This window comes from Ruditapes philippinarum, unplaced genomic scaffold (genome assembly GCF_026571515.1).
Source record: "Ruditapes philippinarum isolate M1 unplaced genomic scaffold, ASM2657151v2 ctg5730_1_1_1_1, whole genome shotgun sequence".
Classification (NCBI taxonomy): Eukaryota; Metazoa; Mollusca; class Bivalvia; order Venerida; family Veneridae; genus Ruditapes; species Ruditapes philippinarum.
Genome location: NW_026857497.1, coordinates 4,374 through 19,860, shown reverse-complemented (window position 1 = coordinate 19,860; position 15,487 = coordinate 4,374). Strand labels below are relative to the sequence as shown.

The 15,487-nt window shown below is 34.6% G+C and overlaps 2 protein-coding genes and 1 long non-coding RNA gene across 4 annotated transcripts in view; 2 read left to right on the top strand and 1 right to left on the bottom strand.

Moving 5' to 3' along the window:
* The window catches only part of LOC132749949 (solute carrier family 28 member 3-like), a 31,557-nt gene extending 26,343 nt beyond the window's left edge, over positions 1-5,214 (bottom strand). Inside the window, exons 1-4 of one of the 2 annotated variants that reach the window (XM_060739890.1) lie at positions 5,103-5,214; positions 2,904-3,117; positions 1,799-1,938; positions 239-468 (exon numbers count right to left, since the gene is read on the bottom strand). In XM_060739890.1, coding sequence (XP_060595873.1) covers positions 239-468; positions 1,799-1,938; positions 2,904-3,111 — 578 coding nt within the window. In that variant the 5' untranslated portion in view covers positions 3,112-3,117; positions 5,103-5,214. Of the gene's footprint in view, positions 1-238; positions 469-1,798; positions 1,939-2,903; positions 3,118-4,759; positions 4,897-5,102 lie in introns of those variants that run through there. The other variant, XM_060739891.1, reaches the window with a different exon arrangement.
* Positions 5,215-6,655: 1,441 nt separating this feature from the next.
* On the top strand, positions 6,656-9,397 carry LOC132749947 (uncharacterized). Its single transcript, XR_009628482.1, has 3 exons — positions 6,656-7,235; positions 8,261-8,362; positions 8,637-9,397. It is a non-coding gene; the product is annotated as an uncharacterized LOC132749947 (long non-coding RNA).
* A 1,406-nt stretch (positions 9,398-10,803) lies between these two features.
* LOC132749946 (MOB-like protein phocein) lies at positions 10,804-14,908 on the top strand (the record flags this gene model as incomplete). Its single annotated transcript, XM_060739888.1, is given in 2 exon segments — positions 10,804-11,295; positions 14,745-14,908. Coding segments are annotated over 2 exon segments (233 nt in total), but the record flags the coding sequence as incomplete, so codon positions are not given.
* Positions 14,909-15,487: the final 579 nt, after the last annotated feature.

Below are 15,487 nucleotides of genomic sequence, written 5' to 3'. Positions count from 1 at the left end.
GTCAAACAGAAGCTCTGTCCTACGGAAAGTTATATGAATTAAGAATCTACTATTATTCAAATATTAAAAGAAACTGCTTCTATTCAAACATTTAAAAAGGAGGTAAATATAATCAATTTCTAACCTTCTACAGGATTAAGCTCCTTGTTAGTAAAAAGTATGAAAAACAAGATCAACAAGGAAGGATGGCATTCACCGAATGCTTCCACCAACACAGGACCAAGGGAAATTTAATTACATTTTGATTATTCTTCTTTTTTTTCCATTAATAGCTTCTCCAACAGCTTGTGAGCATTTTTCTAGTTGTGAACTAAAGCATATTTTGCAACGCCAAATGGCCACACATGTAACAATGGCAACAAATAGAGTAATCAGTGGACGAATATCCTGGCAGTCATATTTGATAGAAATAACCAGTGCCCATATAAAATATCCCAGGGCAGAAGTGCACAGTAGTCCAATAAATACCTGAAAGAAGAAAATAATTGTAACATGTTTAAAGCGACTCCACTGAGGTTTAAAAGTCTAAGAACATAAAATTTGAATTTTCATACATAAATGAGCTGGGGCACTTTAAACTGAAATATACGCAAAGATAGTCAAGAAATATACTTCGAAATAAATTGAAAATGATATTTTTATGCTTTGATTAGCTTGATTTGTGTGAAAAGCGTTTAAATGCTTTTCATTTTTGGTCATGATATTTTTACAATTTGAAGAATTATTCTGGAAAAACGAAGTGCGCGAATGACCTGAAATTTTGCACAAAGATTAGTGGTCTAAACCTACATCAAATGGTACATTTTTCTGGAAAAGTATTTTCAGTTCCAAAATTTCAAAAAACCTCAGTGGAGTCCCTTTAACACCAGTAAAAACTACATAAGCAATGACCCAGCTGCTGTAGTTAATATGTCTGCCAGAAAGCCAACTAAAGTGTGGAAAGATGTCTGTGATAAACATGCTCGTATAAATAGTTTATATTTCGTCACAATGTATAACACACATTGATTATGTGAAACACACAATAATTACTTGATCTGTTGTGCAACTCTTGAATTACTAAAATTCTAACACACAATAATTACTTTATCTCCTTTACACACATTAATCATATAACTTCTGGTGTATAAAATATATGACCTATTGGTCTGATATAAGAATAGCCCATTATAGTATTAGGAACTTCAATTTATCAACAACAGCGATCTGTGATTACATGTGTTGCCTGATAATAGCATGTAGCAGGAGAGACAAAAATCATTAACAGGCCAAAACGCGGTTTTTATTTCAGGGCCATAACTCAGCCAAAATCATTCAACTGGAAAACTCTGTAATATATGTGCAAGTTCTTCAGCTACCGATCAATCCTGTAATGTTTCAGTGACATTGATCACTCGGGTATAAGAGGAGTAGTCCAGACTATTTTATTAAAAATAAATATCAAAAAAGGGTCATAACTCTGACAAAAATCATTGAACTGGATAATGCCGATGGTATGCACAAATAGACTTGGTAATTCATTGGTGATCATTTGTGTAAAGTTTGGATGAAATTGGCTTTATTGCACCAGTTATTTCTGAGGAGTAGTTCTGACAAGTTTTGAGGCAGATGGTCAAACGGACAGACAGGCAGACTACTGAGAAGTGATCCCTATTATATATCGCGGCTACTCAGTGGCAGGCGACACGAAAAGAACAGATCATTATTCCGCATAGAATACAAAATTAGTTTTTACTTTTCTACTCTGTCAGGATATACCCCTCAAATATGTAATACCTACCAGGTAATATTAACTTACACCTCTAAGAATGACTTTATTGGTATCAATAAATGAGCCGATATCTTGATGAATCTGTTGAACATTGTCAAATGCATTGCAGATAGAACTGCTACTACTGCTGGGCGATACATTAGAACTACTATCAGTTGATTCTATATCTGAAAATATCCATTAATTTAAATCATTATTGCATAACGTATCTACAACATAAATATACATATAAATATACATGTCTAATATTGACATATGGTTTAATTATCCATTCGAATAAATTCTTTGAATGAAATATTGAATTAGCACTATGTTTCACTTCAAGGAGACTTACTGACTCTTACAGTAACATTGACATTTGACCAAGTTACCTCAGAAAGGGTCTTGCTGTAAAGACTAAAGCTGATCAAAGGGGCATGAAATTGGTAAGTTTGGAAGCTGTAGGTGGAAGCTTTAGATCTTAAATATTTATATAATGATCAAGGTGGTTAAAGTTTTGTGGTAAAAAATAACAGACTGACAGACCAGAAAACAATATGCCCACCTGATTTATTGATCTGCGAGCATAAAGAATTCATTGCTTCAATTACTATGTATGTATCTATTATAATATATAATAGTATCATTTACTTTACAATATGTTACAGCGTTCAACTGCTGTTTGTCAGGTTTTAATTGACTTGAATTTCAAACAGATTTTGATCAAATTAAGGTGTTTGGTCCACCTTAATGATTTACCTGCATATTTATTGCCAGTAATTACCAATTTTTCACCAGCAACTAATATCACATAATTTGATTACTAAGTACTGAATCATTGCTTTGTTGAGAGACAACTGACCATCTCACTTGAAGACAGTTGTTTCTTTTGTCAGTTAATTAATATATAATTAATGAAGGCCAGACATAATGTTATAATGAATTTTTTGCCATCTGAATTCTTAGGCTGCACATCTCTGCAGTCTGACATTTAAGACAGTAATATATAAATGTTGGTGGACAAACTTTTATTCTTATTTTGATTTGCACATACCCGTTAATAATTAATGACAGTGCCAGAATGCGTTACCTGGGCAGATTCATTTCAGACTTTGAACATTTAATACAGAATAACGATAAAAATATAAATAACCTTTAACTTCCACACTAAAATCTTCATTCTCTAACATAGGATCATGTGCCTGACTTGAAGCTGATTTCTCATCTAAACCACGTTCTTCAACACAAATATCTGTATAGGCTGGTGGACTAAATAACTGTTGATCATTAACCAGACTTGGTGCTGTCGACTTCTCACCTAAACCGCTCTCATCAACACAAGTATCTGCGTAGGCTGGCATAGTTAACTGTAAACAGTTCACAATCATAATGTTTTATACCATTACAACTAATTTATACTAAATTTGATTGTGTTGGAAGTTATAATGTCCAAGTCCCTGCGAGGGGTTTGACATAGATAGATAGATAGATAGATAGATAGATAGAATAAGACAGGACAGGACAGGACAGGACAGGACAGGACAGGACAGGACAGGACAGGACAGGACAGGACAGGACAGGACAGGACAGGACAGGACAGGACAGGACAGGACAGGACAGGACAGGACAGGACAGGACAGGACAGGACAGGACAGGACAGGACAGGACAGGACAGGACAGGACAGGACAGGACAGGACAGGACAGGACAGGACAGGACAGGACAGGACAGGACAGGACAGGACAGGACAGGACAGGACAGGACAGGACAGGACAGGACAGGACAGGACAGGACAGGACAGGACAGGACAGGACAGGACAGGACAGGACAGGACAGGACAGGACAGGACAGGACAGGACAGGACAGGACAGGACAGGACAGGACAGGACAGGACAGGACAGGACAGGACAGGACAGGACAGGACAGGACAGGACAGGACAGGACAGGACAGGACAGGACAGGACAGGACAGGACAGGACAGGACAGGACAGGACAGGACAGGACAGGACAGGACAGGACAGGACAGGACAGGACAGGACAGGACAGGACAGGACAGGACAGGACAGGACAGGACAGGACAGGACAGGACAGGACAGGACAGGACAGGACAGGACAGGACAGGACAGGACAGGACAGGACAGGACAGGACAGGACAGGACAGGACAGGACAGGACAGGACAGGACAGGACAGGACAGGACAGGACAGGACAGGACAGGACAGGACAGGACAGGACAGGACAGGACAGGACAGGACAGGACAGGACAGGACAGGACAGGACAGGACAGGACAGGACAGGACAGGACAGGACAGGACAGGACAGGACAGGACAGGACAGGACAGGACAGGACAGGACAGGACAGGACAGGACAGGACAGGACAGGACAGGACAGGACAGGACAGGACAGGACAGGACAGGACAGGACAGGACAGGACAGGACAGGACAGGACAGGACAGGACAGGACAGGACAGGACAGGACAGGACAGGACAGGACAGGACAGGACAGGACAGGACAGGACAGGACAGGACAGGACAGGACAGGACAGGACAGGACAAGACAAGACAAGACAGACAGATAGATAGATAGATAGATAATAAAAAGCTTATTGAAACACTCTCAAATACTTTCCTGGGACCAACAAGTACTAAGCAATGAGTGTAGTTTCTTGCTCACAGAAACAACAGCTTGCCACTGACTATGTATTACATTTACATCAAATGGGTATGTTAAATAATTTAAAAATAATGAGAAAAATTCAGCACAGACAAGAGACATAGGTAATCTACAGTTAGTTATCTACATCTCTGCACAGACCTACTTTCCTATTTCTAAAGCTGCTCCACAGACTATTACATAATACATTTATAAGTATGTGGTTGATCTAATGACATTTAAGGATACAAACACAGAAATCCTTATAATGATATGATAAATATATGACAAGGAAATAATCATTATAGACATACGATATTATAAAAAAAAGTTTGACCCTCTAACAAGGACACTTACATGTAAGTTATGTAGATCTCAATTTTATGTTCCTGGTTATAAATAAATCCTGGTACGAACTATAAATTGAAACTTCAAACATTATAAGGAAAAAAGAAAGGTACACATGGTCTATATTTTATAAGAACTATCTCAATACATGTATCTAAGTAAATACAGGTAAATATACCGGCATTAATACGGTACACGTGGTACCCACGTGGAGAATTGGCATGCTTCCAATAGATATATTTATATATATGTATTAATAATTATTTTAAGTAAACTAGATCTATAACAATTATGCCGATAGTTCACAAAACTAGATGATTATTTTAGAGAAATTTAGAAGGTTAAACATTACCTGTGTTTAAATCCGCACATCCACATGCGCCAATATTAATTGTTGCTAACTTGCTACTAGGAGCGGTTTCTTCACTCGTGTACCCTTTACCCGCGCACTCGACAATGGATAATGAATAACAAGCGTATGATGCAATATTGCGCAAAGTAGAGGCATTGTGGTTCAATTATCGATCTTCTACTGGTGTTTGTTTAAGATATTAGAATTACCACTTAGCAGGATGGCTTCGATTTGATCTTGTCAAACCCGGAAGTTAATATAATGTAGATCTAATTAATATAAAATATGTTTAAACCCGCTGTGAAGAATAAAATATTTTATCTTATATTTTGGGTTCAATCTTCTTTGTGAAATGGATCCGTGACGTTATTGTAAAAAAATTATGAATGATCAGATCGTGATTTCCATCCATATGCACACGGATTTATATTACAATATATTAATTGTAAATTCCGTGATATGCATTTGTATAAATATGCACGCGCCTTTTTCGTGATTGAACAATATTTTATGAAGGAAAAAAGGTGGAAGAATAAAAAAGACATACTCGCGATGAAGAAGAAAAATATAAAGCGTCAGTAGGATCTTGGGACATTTAAAAACTATTTTTCAATGAATTAAAATAGAAAACAATTGTATAAGAAACTTTTTTAATCATCAAAGTTAAATTATTTGTCACCGTTCAACATTCTGAATTTTATTTGATTTAATATTCGATCTAGAAATTTAAAAGCTTGAATCCGAGGCACAACCCTTATTTATATACGTTAAATACAATACTTTGTCCCTCATATAACTTTATTAAAAATCTGTATCCCATTATCATCATTATTATTATTTTTTTTATTTAACATCTGTAAGATCTACTGCGAATACCTATTTTTCGGTTATGTCAACTGCAAACATCTTTACAACAATTAAAATCGTGCAGCAATTACATGACCATGAGTCTGTTGCACAGCAATGACTGAGCAAAACGTATAATACAAACAAATTAATCATCTTATCAGCAGATTTTTTTACCAGGCCAAGTCTATTCAATATTTAGTCTAGAAAATCATTATCATACGCGGGAACTGTACGGGTAGTCATACTTTAACACACAGCCAATAAGCAATAACCACGTGATTGGCCATGGAAATATCATGACGTGTACTCACACAGCATGTGATATCCCCTTCGTTCTAAGCCACAGGCAGATCTTATTAGTGACGGAGATGTCGGAATTCTGAAAGTTTTTTTTGGCTCAGTAACGTTCGGTTGTAAGTCTGCTCGGCGAGCGTTATGTATGGCAAACAACCTTTTACACATCTTTACAACGAATTTTTATTACACTATAATAACTATTTATATTATCGCCTAGATAATGATTTGAGCGGGAAAAAAACGAGTGTTCATGATAACATAATGATATAGCATACTATAATATTTAGCTGAATGAATGATGGTCCATCCGCTTCCGCACCTGAGACATATAATATATAGTACATACATGTAGTATATCGCATATAGTAGCTAACATATATGGCACAAAATTAATCTAAGCCGGATCCCAGCAAACACACGACGTTGACCCAACGTTGGATCAACGTTGAATTTTGGTCGCGACGTCGGTGACCTTCATACAACGTCAAATCGACGTGGAATCCCCGACGTCTAACAGACGTTGCATTTTGACGTCGACTCGACGTCGGGTTTTGGTCGGTTATCTGACAATAGGTAAATTTAATTTATGAAACCAATATATATATAAATGAAAGCATAAACAGCGAGAATTTTAAGTTTAAGTTTAGAAAGGGAGCATTATATATTTATTTTCTCCATCAAAACAACAGTATCACGTGGGTGGCTAACGTACGATATTCGATAAGTGGCGCTCTGTAAACGGATAGTCGCAGATCAGTATGAAATATATTTGCTCTATTTTCGTTTAAATAATATCGAAATTAGTCTAAGAAGTGTTTATATAATTTACAATGAAGTTGTTATCATTTTTGAAGGCTTCATTTTATAGTGGTAAATTATTTAGTAAATTCGAATTTGCGACTCATCGGATTTGAAATTCAATTGTATTGGCGGACAAAAAACGACAGGTTGACAGACAAAGTTGTGTATTCCAAACAAAAGAAAAAGGTAGGCAACCATTATATATTGTTTTTCAATGCTAATTTACCACATGTTTGTATGGATTTGATGGTTATTTGATCAATGAAATGTTTGACTGGTAAAACTTAATGTCACGTGATTTCGCGAGATAATTTTTTTTTGTTTCCACGTAAGAACACTTTATCATTTGCTATAGAACAGTCTGTATAATCGGATCATTTTCCCCACACTATATCGCCATGCCAAATAAATGCACAATCAATGATAGGAAATATCCTAGCAATTGAAATCAATAAAAAGTTAAATGCAGTACGTAAGACTCATATTATTCAAATGCTGGTAAATAAAATTTCCTCTTATTTCTTATCAACATGAATTTCACTTATATGAGGGGCCAGTCATTTACACATGTATCAGATGCAGTTTGATTTTGATATCTGTGTAGTTGTTAAACTACTCGTTGTTAATTGTAGTACTTTACCCATACTGTAAGCATACCATGTGTTTCTTATATTATGATAATGATTCATGGCATTTGATACATGTAAATGATACGACTTTTGTAAGATATATCTGAAAGCACATTGTATTTGACTAGTTATCTTTTTATTAATGTAATCAAACAACATATTATCAATCAGAAAACACATTATCATAGTTATAAATCAATAAAAGTAATAGTTTGTAAATTAGCCTGCTTATCAACAAGTTGTTTGCTCGTATCATAAAACGTTTTTACACTAAGCCAGTCTGTCCTATATACACTTAGCAGACCAGATCATGCTGGGCAGAGATGATATCTATAAAAATGACAGTAACATGTGAATTTCTTTGATGTTGTATGAGCATTTGTACAAAGTACTTTGAATATAAAAAATAACAATATCAATTTTTGCGGGAGTAGAATTAATTTGGTATTTGTTATATCTGTTTTTCATGCGCTTATGAGTTAACTAAGATTAATAGTAATTTGATTTTGCCTAATGTATTAGACAAACATCCTTTCACCACATGGTTATTAAATTCTAAAATGATTATATTTCGTCTTTCAGATTGTGAAAAGTATGATAATTCAACATGTGTCAAAAGTTCATGAGGAAGACGAAATATTTAGAGGAAAAGAAAAATGAAAACCTACCAAGATTTTGTGACAGGTATATTTCAAAATATTATAGAAAATACAGTGATCTTATTACCCTTGATTTTATAATGACATTCTTCACGAAATTTAAGCCATTTTTATCAAAATTAATAGATATATACAGTAGGTACACGAAACTACATGGTTTAAACTAAATTAAAAATAATAAGTGCATGTATCTTTTTAAGTAGTTGGAGAGTTTTATTAGAATTTCGTTTAATTATAATATGTAAAAGTGATTTATTTCTTGCACTTGTAACTGATTATTTTATTTTTTTTAATTTCAGAAAGTGTGATGAGATCTCAGGTTGGAGACGGTAATGATACGCTTAAAGTATGCCCCAGATCGACATAGTGGAGGAGGACGAAAGAAGCTAGAATACTAATGAAGATACATGAACATTGCTATTTATAGTTATAACAAAATGTTCAGAATATTGTTCCATTTAACATTCAGATCTAGATTCAGTTTTAAAATACAAAGACAAATATACATTTAGTGAGTTGGATAGATGATTGAAAAATCCCAAACTCAGAGTGATCAGTTCAGTGGTGATATAAGAAAAAACACATGCATGGATGTTTGCTTTATAAAATGTCAGTGTTAATATTCAAGAAGGATTTTGTTTAACATGCTTAATTAATACATGAAGCGTTATTAAAGTACATACCGTCAAGGTAAATAGTTAAAAAAATATTATGTAAATCTTGCATTTGTTATATAGTACCACATTTCTTGTTTTGTACTTGTGATTCCGAGTATAAAATAAATTGCTAAAATTATAAGAATGCTTATTTTTAACCCTATTAAAGAGCTTTAAAATGAAAAAAAATCATATTCCAAAAGTTTTGAATGAGGTTAAATCATTGGTTAGAAAATTTGGTCAGATAAGGTTGGCATATGGTCAGATAATGGTCAGAAAAGGTTGGATTATGGTCAGAAAAAGGTTTGATTATGTCCAAATAATGGTCAGAAAAGGTTGGATTATGGTCAGATAATGGTCAGAAACGGTTGGATTATGGTCAGAAAAGGTTGGATAAAGGTCATTTTATGACGTTGTATAGACGTTGGTTTCTGACATCTTAAAAACTTTCAAATCCAACCTTCTGCCAACGTTTACCCAACGTCAGGGTCTAACGTCAGTACAACATTGGTACAACGTCTTTTGTTTGCTGGGATACGGGTCCCAGTCCACCCCCACCCCCAAGACATGTCACAATCATGCAATTTTGAAGCACAAAGTGGTGATAATTCACATTAATGACTGTGTAATTTCTTAAGCGTAATCGCGTCTGAGCGGACTGTTTAGCTGATTTAATTTTTTATTTTAGCTCGGCGCCAGAAATTCTGTTCAGGTCTCAGCGTCCATGCCTGTCCGCTCTAGAAGTCTCATCGTAGACGCCCTTTTCATGCCGATTTTCCGTAACCTGGAGGAAAGACAGTACTGGCAATTTTTAAGGCACCATGACGGCAGCAAACATAAAACGGCCCTTAATTGTTAGCGCCACCCTCCCGAGTTAGTCACGACAAGTCAACCAATCTCAGACGACTTGACCTTGACCTGCCGCGTGCTTTCTCTGCGACGTGCACGACTCGGGAGGGATTTGGAGAAGTCTGTTTAGCTGCAAAGAAGAACATATCTTGTTAGTAAAAATAACCTGAGACAATACGAAAGGATCCATCCTTTTATTGCTTGATTGTTTGACATCAGTCATTCAATTTGTTAGATTTTGATTGGGAGAGATTTTTTTTATAGGCTATTGAGAACAGAGATACATTGTATAGGTTGTATATTCTAACAGATCTAAAAAATTCCAGATTAAGTTCAATAAAGTAACCAGTTCTGTAATCTTGAATGCAAATCGATCTTAATTGTGACTGCATCCGTATTAAATTGATAGGACCACGGATTTATACCGTGATAGGACTTATAAATGTTAAAATCTGTTTCTTGGTGTAGGTATAAACACAAACGTGCGTTTATATATTTTATTAAGCTAGTCCAGAGCTAATACATAGAGCAGACTACGTATATTTACTAAGCATGCGCAGTTAACATAATAACTAAAGCATCATGGGAAGGTCTGTACTTAGTATGTAAATCAAATACTGTTACATCTTTTCTCTTTTACAAAAATAAGAAGATATTTCCAATCTCTTTCAGTCATTAAAAAAATGATTAAGAAATACTTAAAAAAAAATAAACAAATCATGATCTCAAAATCATAAACTGTCAGAAAAATAAGTTGTTACTGTTAATAAAGAACATTTATACACAGTCTCACAATTTCTACAGTTTGTATATTATGTTACATAGTCCTTGTATTTCACTGGACCTGATCTCTGGTTTTAAGAGGTTCAACGGGAGGTAACTCATTACTGCTAGCATTCGTAGGTAATCGACAGTTTCTTCCCTTTCCTTTCGTTAGTTTTGCGAATCTGTTTAAACTATACTTCAATCTCTTTTCTTCTTTCTTTCTAATTGAAAATTTCTGTACAAGAATGAAACTTTTCTTTATCATTACAGGGTCTTTCAAATATTCTAGACATTTCGTTCTCAATTCTGATTTGTATGTTGAAATGTATGAATTTTGAACAATTATGCACTTTTAGCTCTATTCTTGTTCGATTTACAAATTCATACACCCTAGCCTAGATTAGTCAGAGATTCTGATACGCCTTTTCACTCAAATTTACCATAACGTTATCATACAAAGCCTTCCTTCCATATATGTTATCCATGAAAATGTATATATATGTCCGTATTTCTTCCCCTGGTACAAATCTGCGGAATGATTTGTGGAGAAACCGCTTCATGTGATTAAGAAGTTATTCCATAAGAAGATTGTAATCGAGGTCACACAAAGATAGGAAAAATGAAAATGGCTAAAATTGACGCTGAAGAATCAATTATACGTAGAAATCGTCCGGGAACAAAGGCACAGGTGAGTATTATCTGCATTTTAGTATAGTAATTGCAAGCATGGTAAAAACTGTAGATAAATTAGGCTTTGTTTGAAATGTTATGAGTTTTCGCGATGTTGAAAATATTTCTTTGATGTTTTTGTTGTTGCTTTTACCACTCAAGTTGTGTTTGGGTAGCTATGTAAACAATAAAAGTTAGAAATGGTGTTTTGCAGTTCATAATTTATCAGATACGTTCAACGAATCATGTTTTTGATGCATAAATAATAAAAAGATACTGATGTTTTTGTTTGAACAAATCACCAGCTGTCAGAACAGATTATGCTTGAAAATGAAAGCAGAATGCTTGAAAATGAAAGCTTTCGGTTATATTGTGTCCACATTTGCCATGATATAAAGCAATGGCTGATATACAGATTATGTGTATATGTCATGGTTCAGAGCTTATTCGGGGACGAATTTCAAAATAGCGCCATAGTCATGGTTCAGAACTTTCCACTTTTAGGGGAGAAGATAGATAAAAGATGTAAGCGGCCAAATAGCTCAGTTGGTAGAGTCACAGTATGGTATTCGGAGGGTGTCGGGTTTAATCCCTGGTCAGGCTGCACATTTCTCTCACCCTGTGACATATACATACCATATTGTTTTTTGTTACAACTTACACATTACATGTATTCATAGTTTTACACAGTTTTAGAAATATATACCAATTAATTGTAACCCTAGCCCCAAATCCCTGGAGAAAAGCATATACAGTCTGATAACAATCCCCTAATAAATGATAAATTCTCGTTTAAGTGCAACAATCAATGTTTTAATTGAAAATATTGATTTTTTTAGTTCACAATTACCTCCCTTCTCTTTCCGGTGATCATGTAAACAAGTAGATACAGATGCAGGATTTCCATACACATGTTTCCAAAATTCTACAATCTTTTGAAAAATAGTGTCAATCACAACCCTGCCTCGTAGAATAGACACTGGATCTAGCTGTTTTACGTCTCTTAACTTCTTTTTATTTCAAAAAAAAATTCATGCAAAAAAAACAACTGTGTGTTGGGGAGGGGGGGGATGTTGAAGATCCCCCATACACCTTATTTTTTCTATCAAACAAAGTTCATTTAAAATTTGCTTGAATATATCCTTCAAAATATTTAAAATAAATGTAAGGTGTCTTTGTTTAGATATCTGCTGAGCTTTCAGTCATAAAATTTGGTCAGTTTCAAACACTGTTCAAATGCCTTAATTGAGAAAATTTGCAGTACTTTGTTAGTAAATCCAGAGATGTAGATAATGTTATCTTTGTAGATGACTCTGGTATACCCAACAAATCTATTACATTAACAAAAATCATAGGGGATTGTTTAAAATTTAGCCATGCCAGGACATTGGGAACCAAATAATGTAATGCAACATCTATTAGGCATCTGAAAGCTGATGTTAAGTTTTGTCAATTATTAGACTTAGTAAATCATGTAAATTGTTGTCAGGGAGTAAAATTTACTACAGAAGTTTGTAGGGCTGGGGCGAGTATCCGAGTACTCGGATAATCACGAATCAAAGTGAAAAATCGAGTTTGAATATTCGTAAGCCCAGAGATCGTGGATTGCGATTTAATTTTTTTATATACAGTAACATTCACTGTTTCTCACACTCTTAAAGTCAAGAAAAATACTATTTGAGTTTAAATTATATGAAGTTTAACTAAATACAATTTTGCCAGTTAAAGATCATGTACCATGATGCTGAGCTAGGAAGTAATTGGTTTCAAAAAACAAAACAAAAATACTCCTCCAAAGAATAAAAACATAAACCTAGTTTATATGTTTAATGTTTAGTATTGTTTTATTTTTAATTCAACATGTTTTTATACCTAATGTACATGTTTTTATGGGTGTCTTGATAACAAAAGATTTGTGGTTCGATTTGTGAATCGTAAGTGCTGAATTGTGGTTCGGATCGGATCGTCACTTATCCGACGATCCACACCCCTAGAAGTTTGATTTGTGGTTAAGAACTAATCCTTGGGCTGTTTTGGAGTGACATGTATACAATGTAGGTATTGTCACCTCTTTCCAACTAACAAAGAGTTGCATATGTTGTATTTGTCAATATATGATAAGAACCTCTGGCTTACATCTTTACAGGGCTTTATTGATGTTATGAAAGCGGATTTAAGATGTAAAAAAAACAACAAAATGACTTGATAAATCACATTTAATACTTTAACACTGTATTGTATTAAAGATAAGGTGATATGGCTTTATTTGTATTTTATCTTTATATTGACATTCTTATGGATGATTTTGTAATAAGGCCTTAGGTTATATCATATGTCTTATGATATCCTTTGAACTATTTAGGACAGTTTACTTCATTTCAGATTTTGTAGTCAACTTTTAAGCTCCTATATTTACCGGTAAATAACTTTAAAATTAATGTAGAGGACGGTTGTTTAGATAGAAGAGGTAACTGATATGGCAGTCTTTGTCTACTAAGTTACTGGTAAAAACTGGTTATTGGTGCACAAGGATTTTATGGACCTTAAAAACAAAATATTATGTATCACATTGTTTTCTTATACATGACGTGTTCATATCATTTGCATACAGGCTTCAAGCTTTCCTTCAGACAAGACAGGGCCAAAAAACCTTTCTTTGTAGAGGCCGAATATAGGCTGCTTCCCCAACCAAACTACCCTCTTTTTTCTCCAGTTTGGTCCTCAAAATTCCCCAGTCTTTTGAAATTTCCTATAGAATTTAGAACAAAATTAAATGTTGGTGTTGAATAAAGGTCTTTTACTGCCTTATTAGTATTTCCGAGTGCTTTTTTGCTTTTCTATTTTGAAGAACTTGTTCAAAGTTTGTGTTAAATTTGAGACTCTTTTTCCCAAAGTATGCCAAAATCACACATATTTTCCCCAAGAAAAAGGCTGAGGCCTCTTCCCAAAAAATAGTGTTTTGGCCCTGCAAGAGTAGAAGTCTTGGTATAGGTGATAATCCAGTAATATTTTTCATAATCAGATAGGGATGTTATATTGTATTTATTTATGTATGTTGTTTTAGTCTTTTTTTTTAACAGATCAGTTCCAAATTGCAAGAAAATGCCTGCTTTTTCCCTGATTGAAAATTGTTCCAAATTCCATTATTATTCAAATTGTTTCAAATTCTATTTATTATTGAAATTCATTATAAGGCTGTTTTTGCTGCTGGTTTATTTTCCCAAATTTCCTATATTTCATAATGTCACATGTCTCAGAATATTCCCAATTACCCCAGACTCATTCCCAAAAGCATGAAAACAAATCTGCACATAGATTTGTTTTAAAAAATATCACATACATCAGATTTATTGAAGCATGCATATAAATGATTGCATGAGTGATACCTACTGTTTTAGTGAAAGATTGAAATATGTTTCACTTAGTCAACACCACAGATCATAAAAGGTGTTTCTTGTTTTAATTTAGGCATGGTGTAGTTGGCCAGATGAATTATTTGAAGAGATGGACAGCACCCTTGCCGTGCAGCAATTTATACAACAGTCTATTGCACGAGATGCCTCATGCGTTGATGAGATACTTACTCCACCAGATGGTCAAGACGAAGGAGTCTGGAAATATGAACATCTCAGGTATTGTGAATGATTAGAAACAAAATTGTAATTACATTCTTTATCTTTAATCAAAAGTTTTCTAACTTTCAGAGATTTTTACTTTTAGTACTTTTTTGTTAATAATTATGTAGGTTTATTCGCAGTTTTTGTGGTAAAAGTGATTTCAGGGCCTCGGAGTGAAAGTTCACATGATGAGGTCAAAATATGATATAATTACATTAGTCTTGATAACTTCTGAAAAGTTTAAAAACATTTTGTCATATGAGAAATATGTATAATTTATAATATATCATATTTTTAACCAGGTTTTCCGAAGGAAAAAACTGGTTATTAGATTGAGGTATGTCGGCGGGCGGATGGGCGGGCGGACGGGCGGGCGTTAACAATTTCATCTGTGCGCAACTCCTCCTACATTTCTCAAGGGATTTTGATGAAAATTTCACAGAAGCTTTGTCATCAAGTGCCCTGGTGCATATTGTCAGGGTTTTGAGATTTGATAATGTTTGACCTTATTATGGTCGTTTATCTTTTATCTTTATATGGAATATAGAGTGAACAATTCCTTCTGTGCGCAATTTCTCCTACATTTCTCAAAGG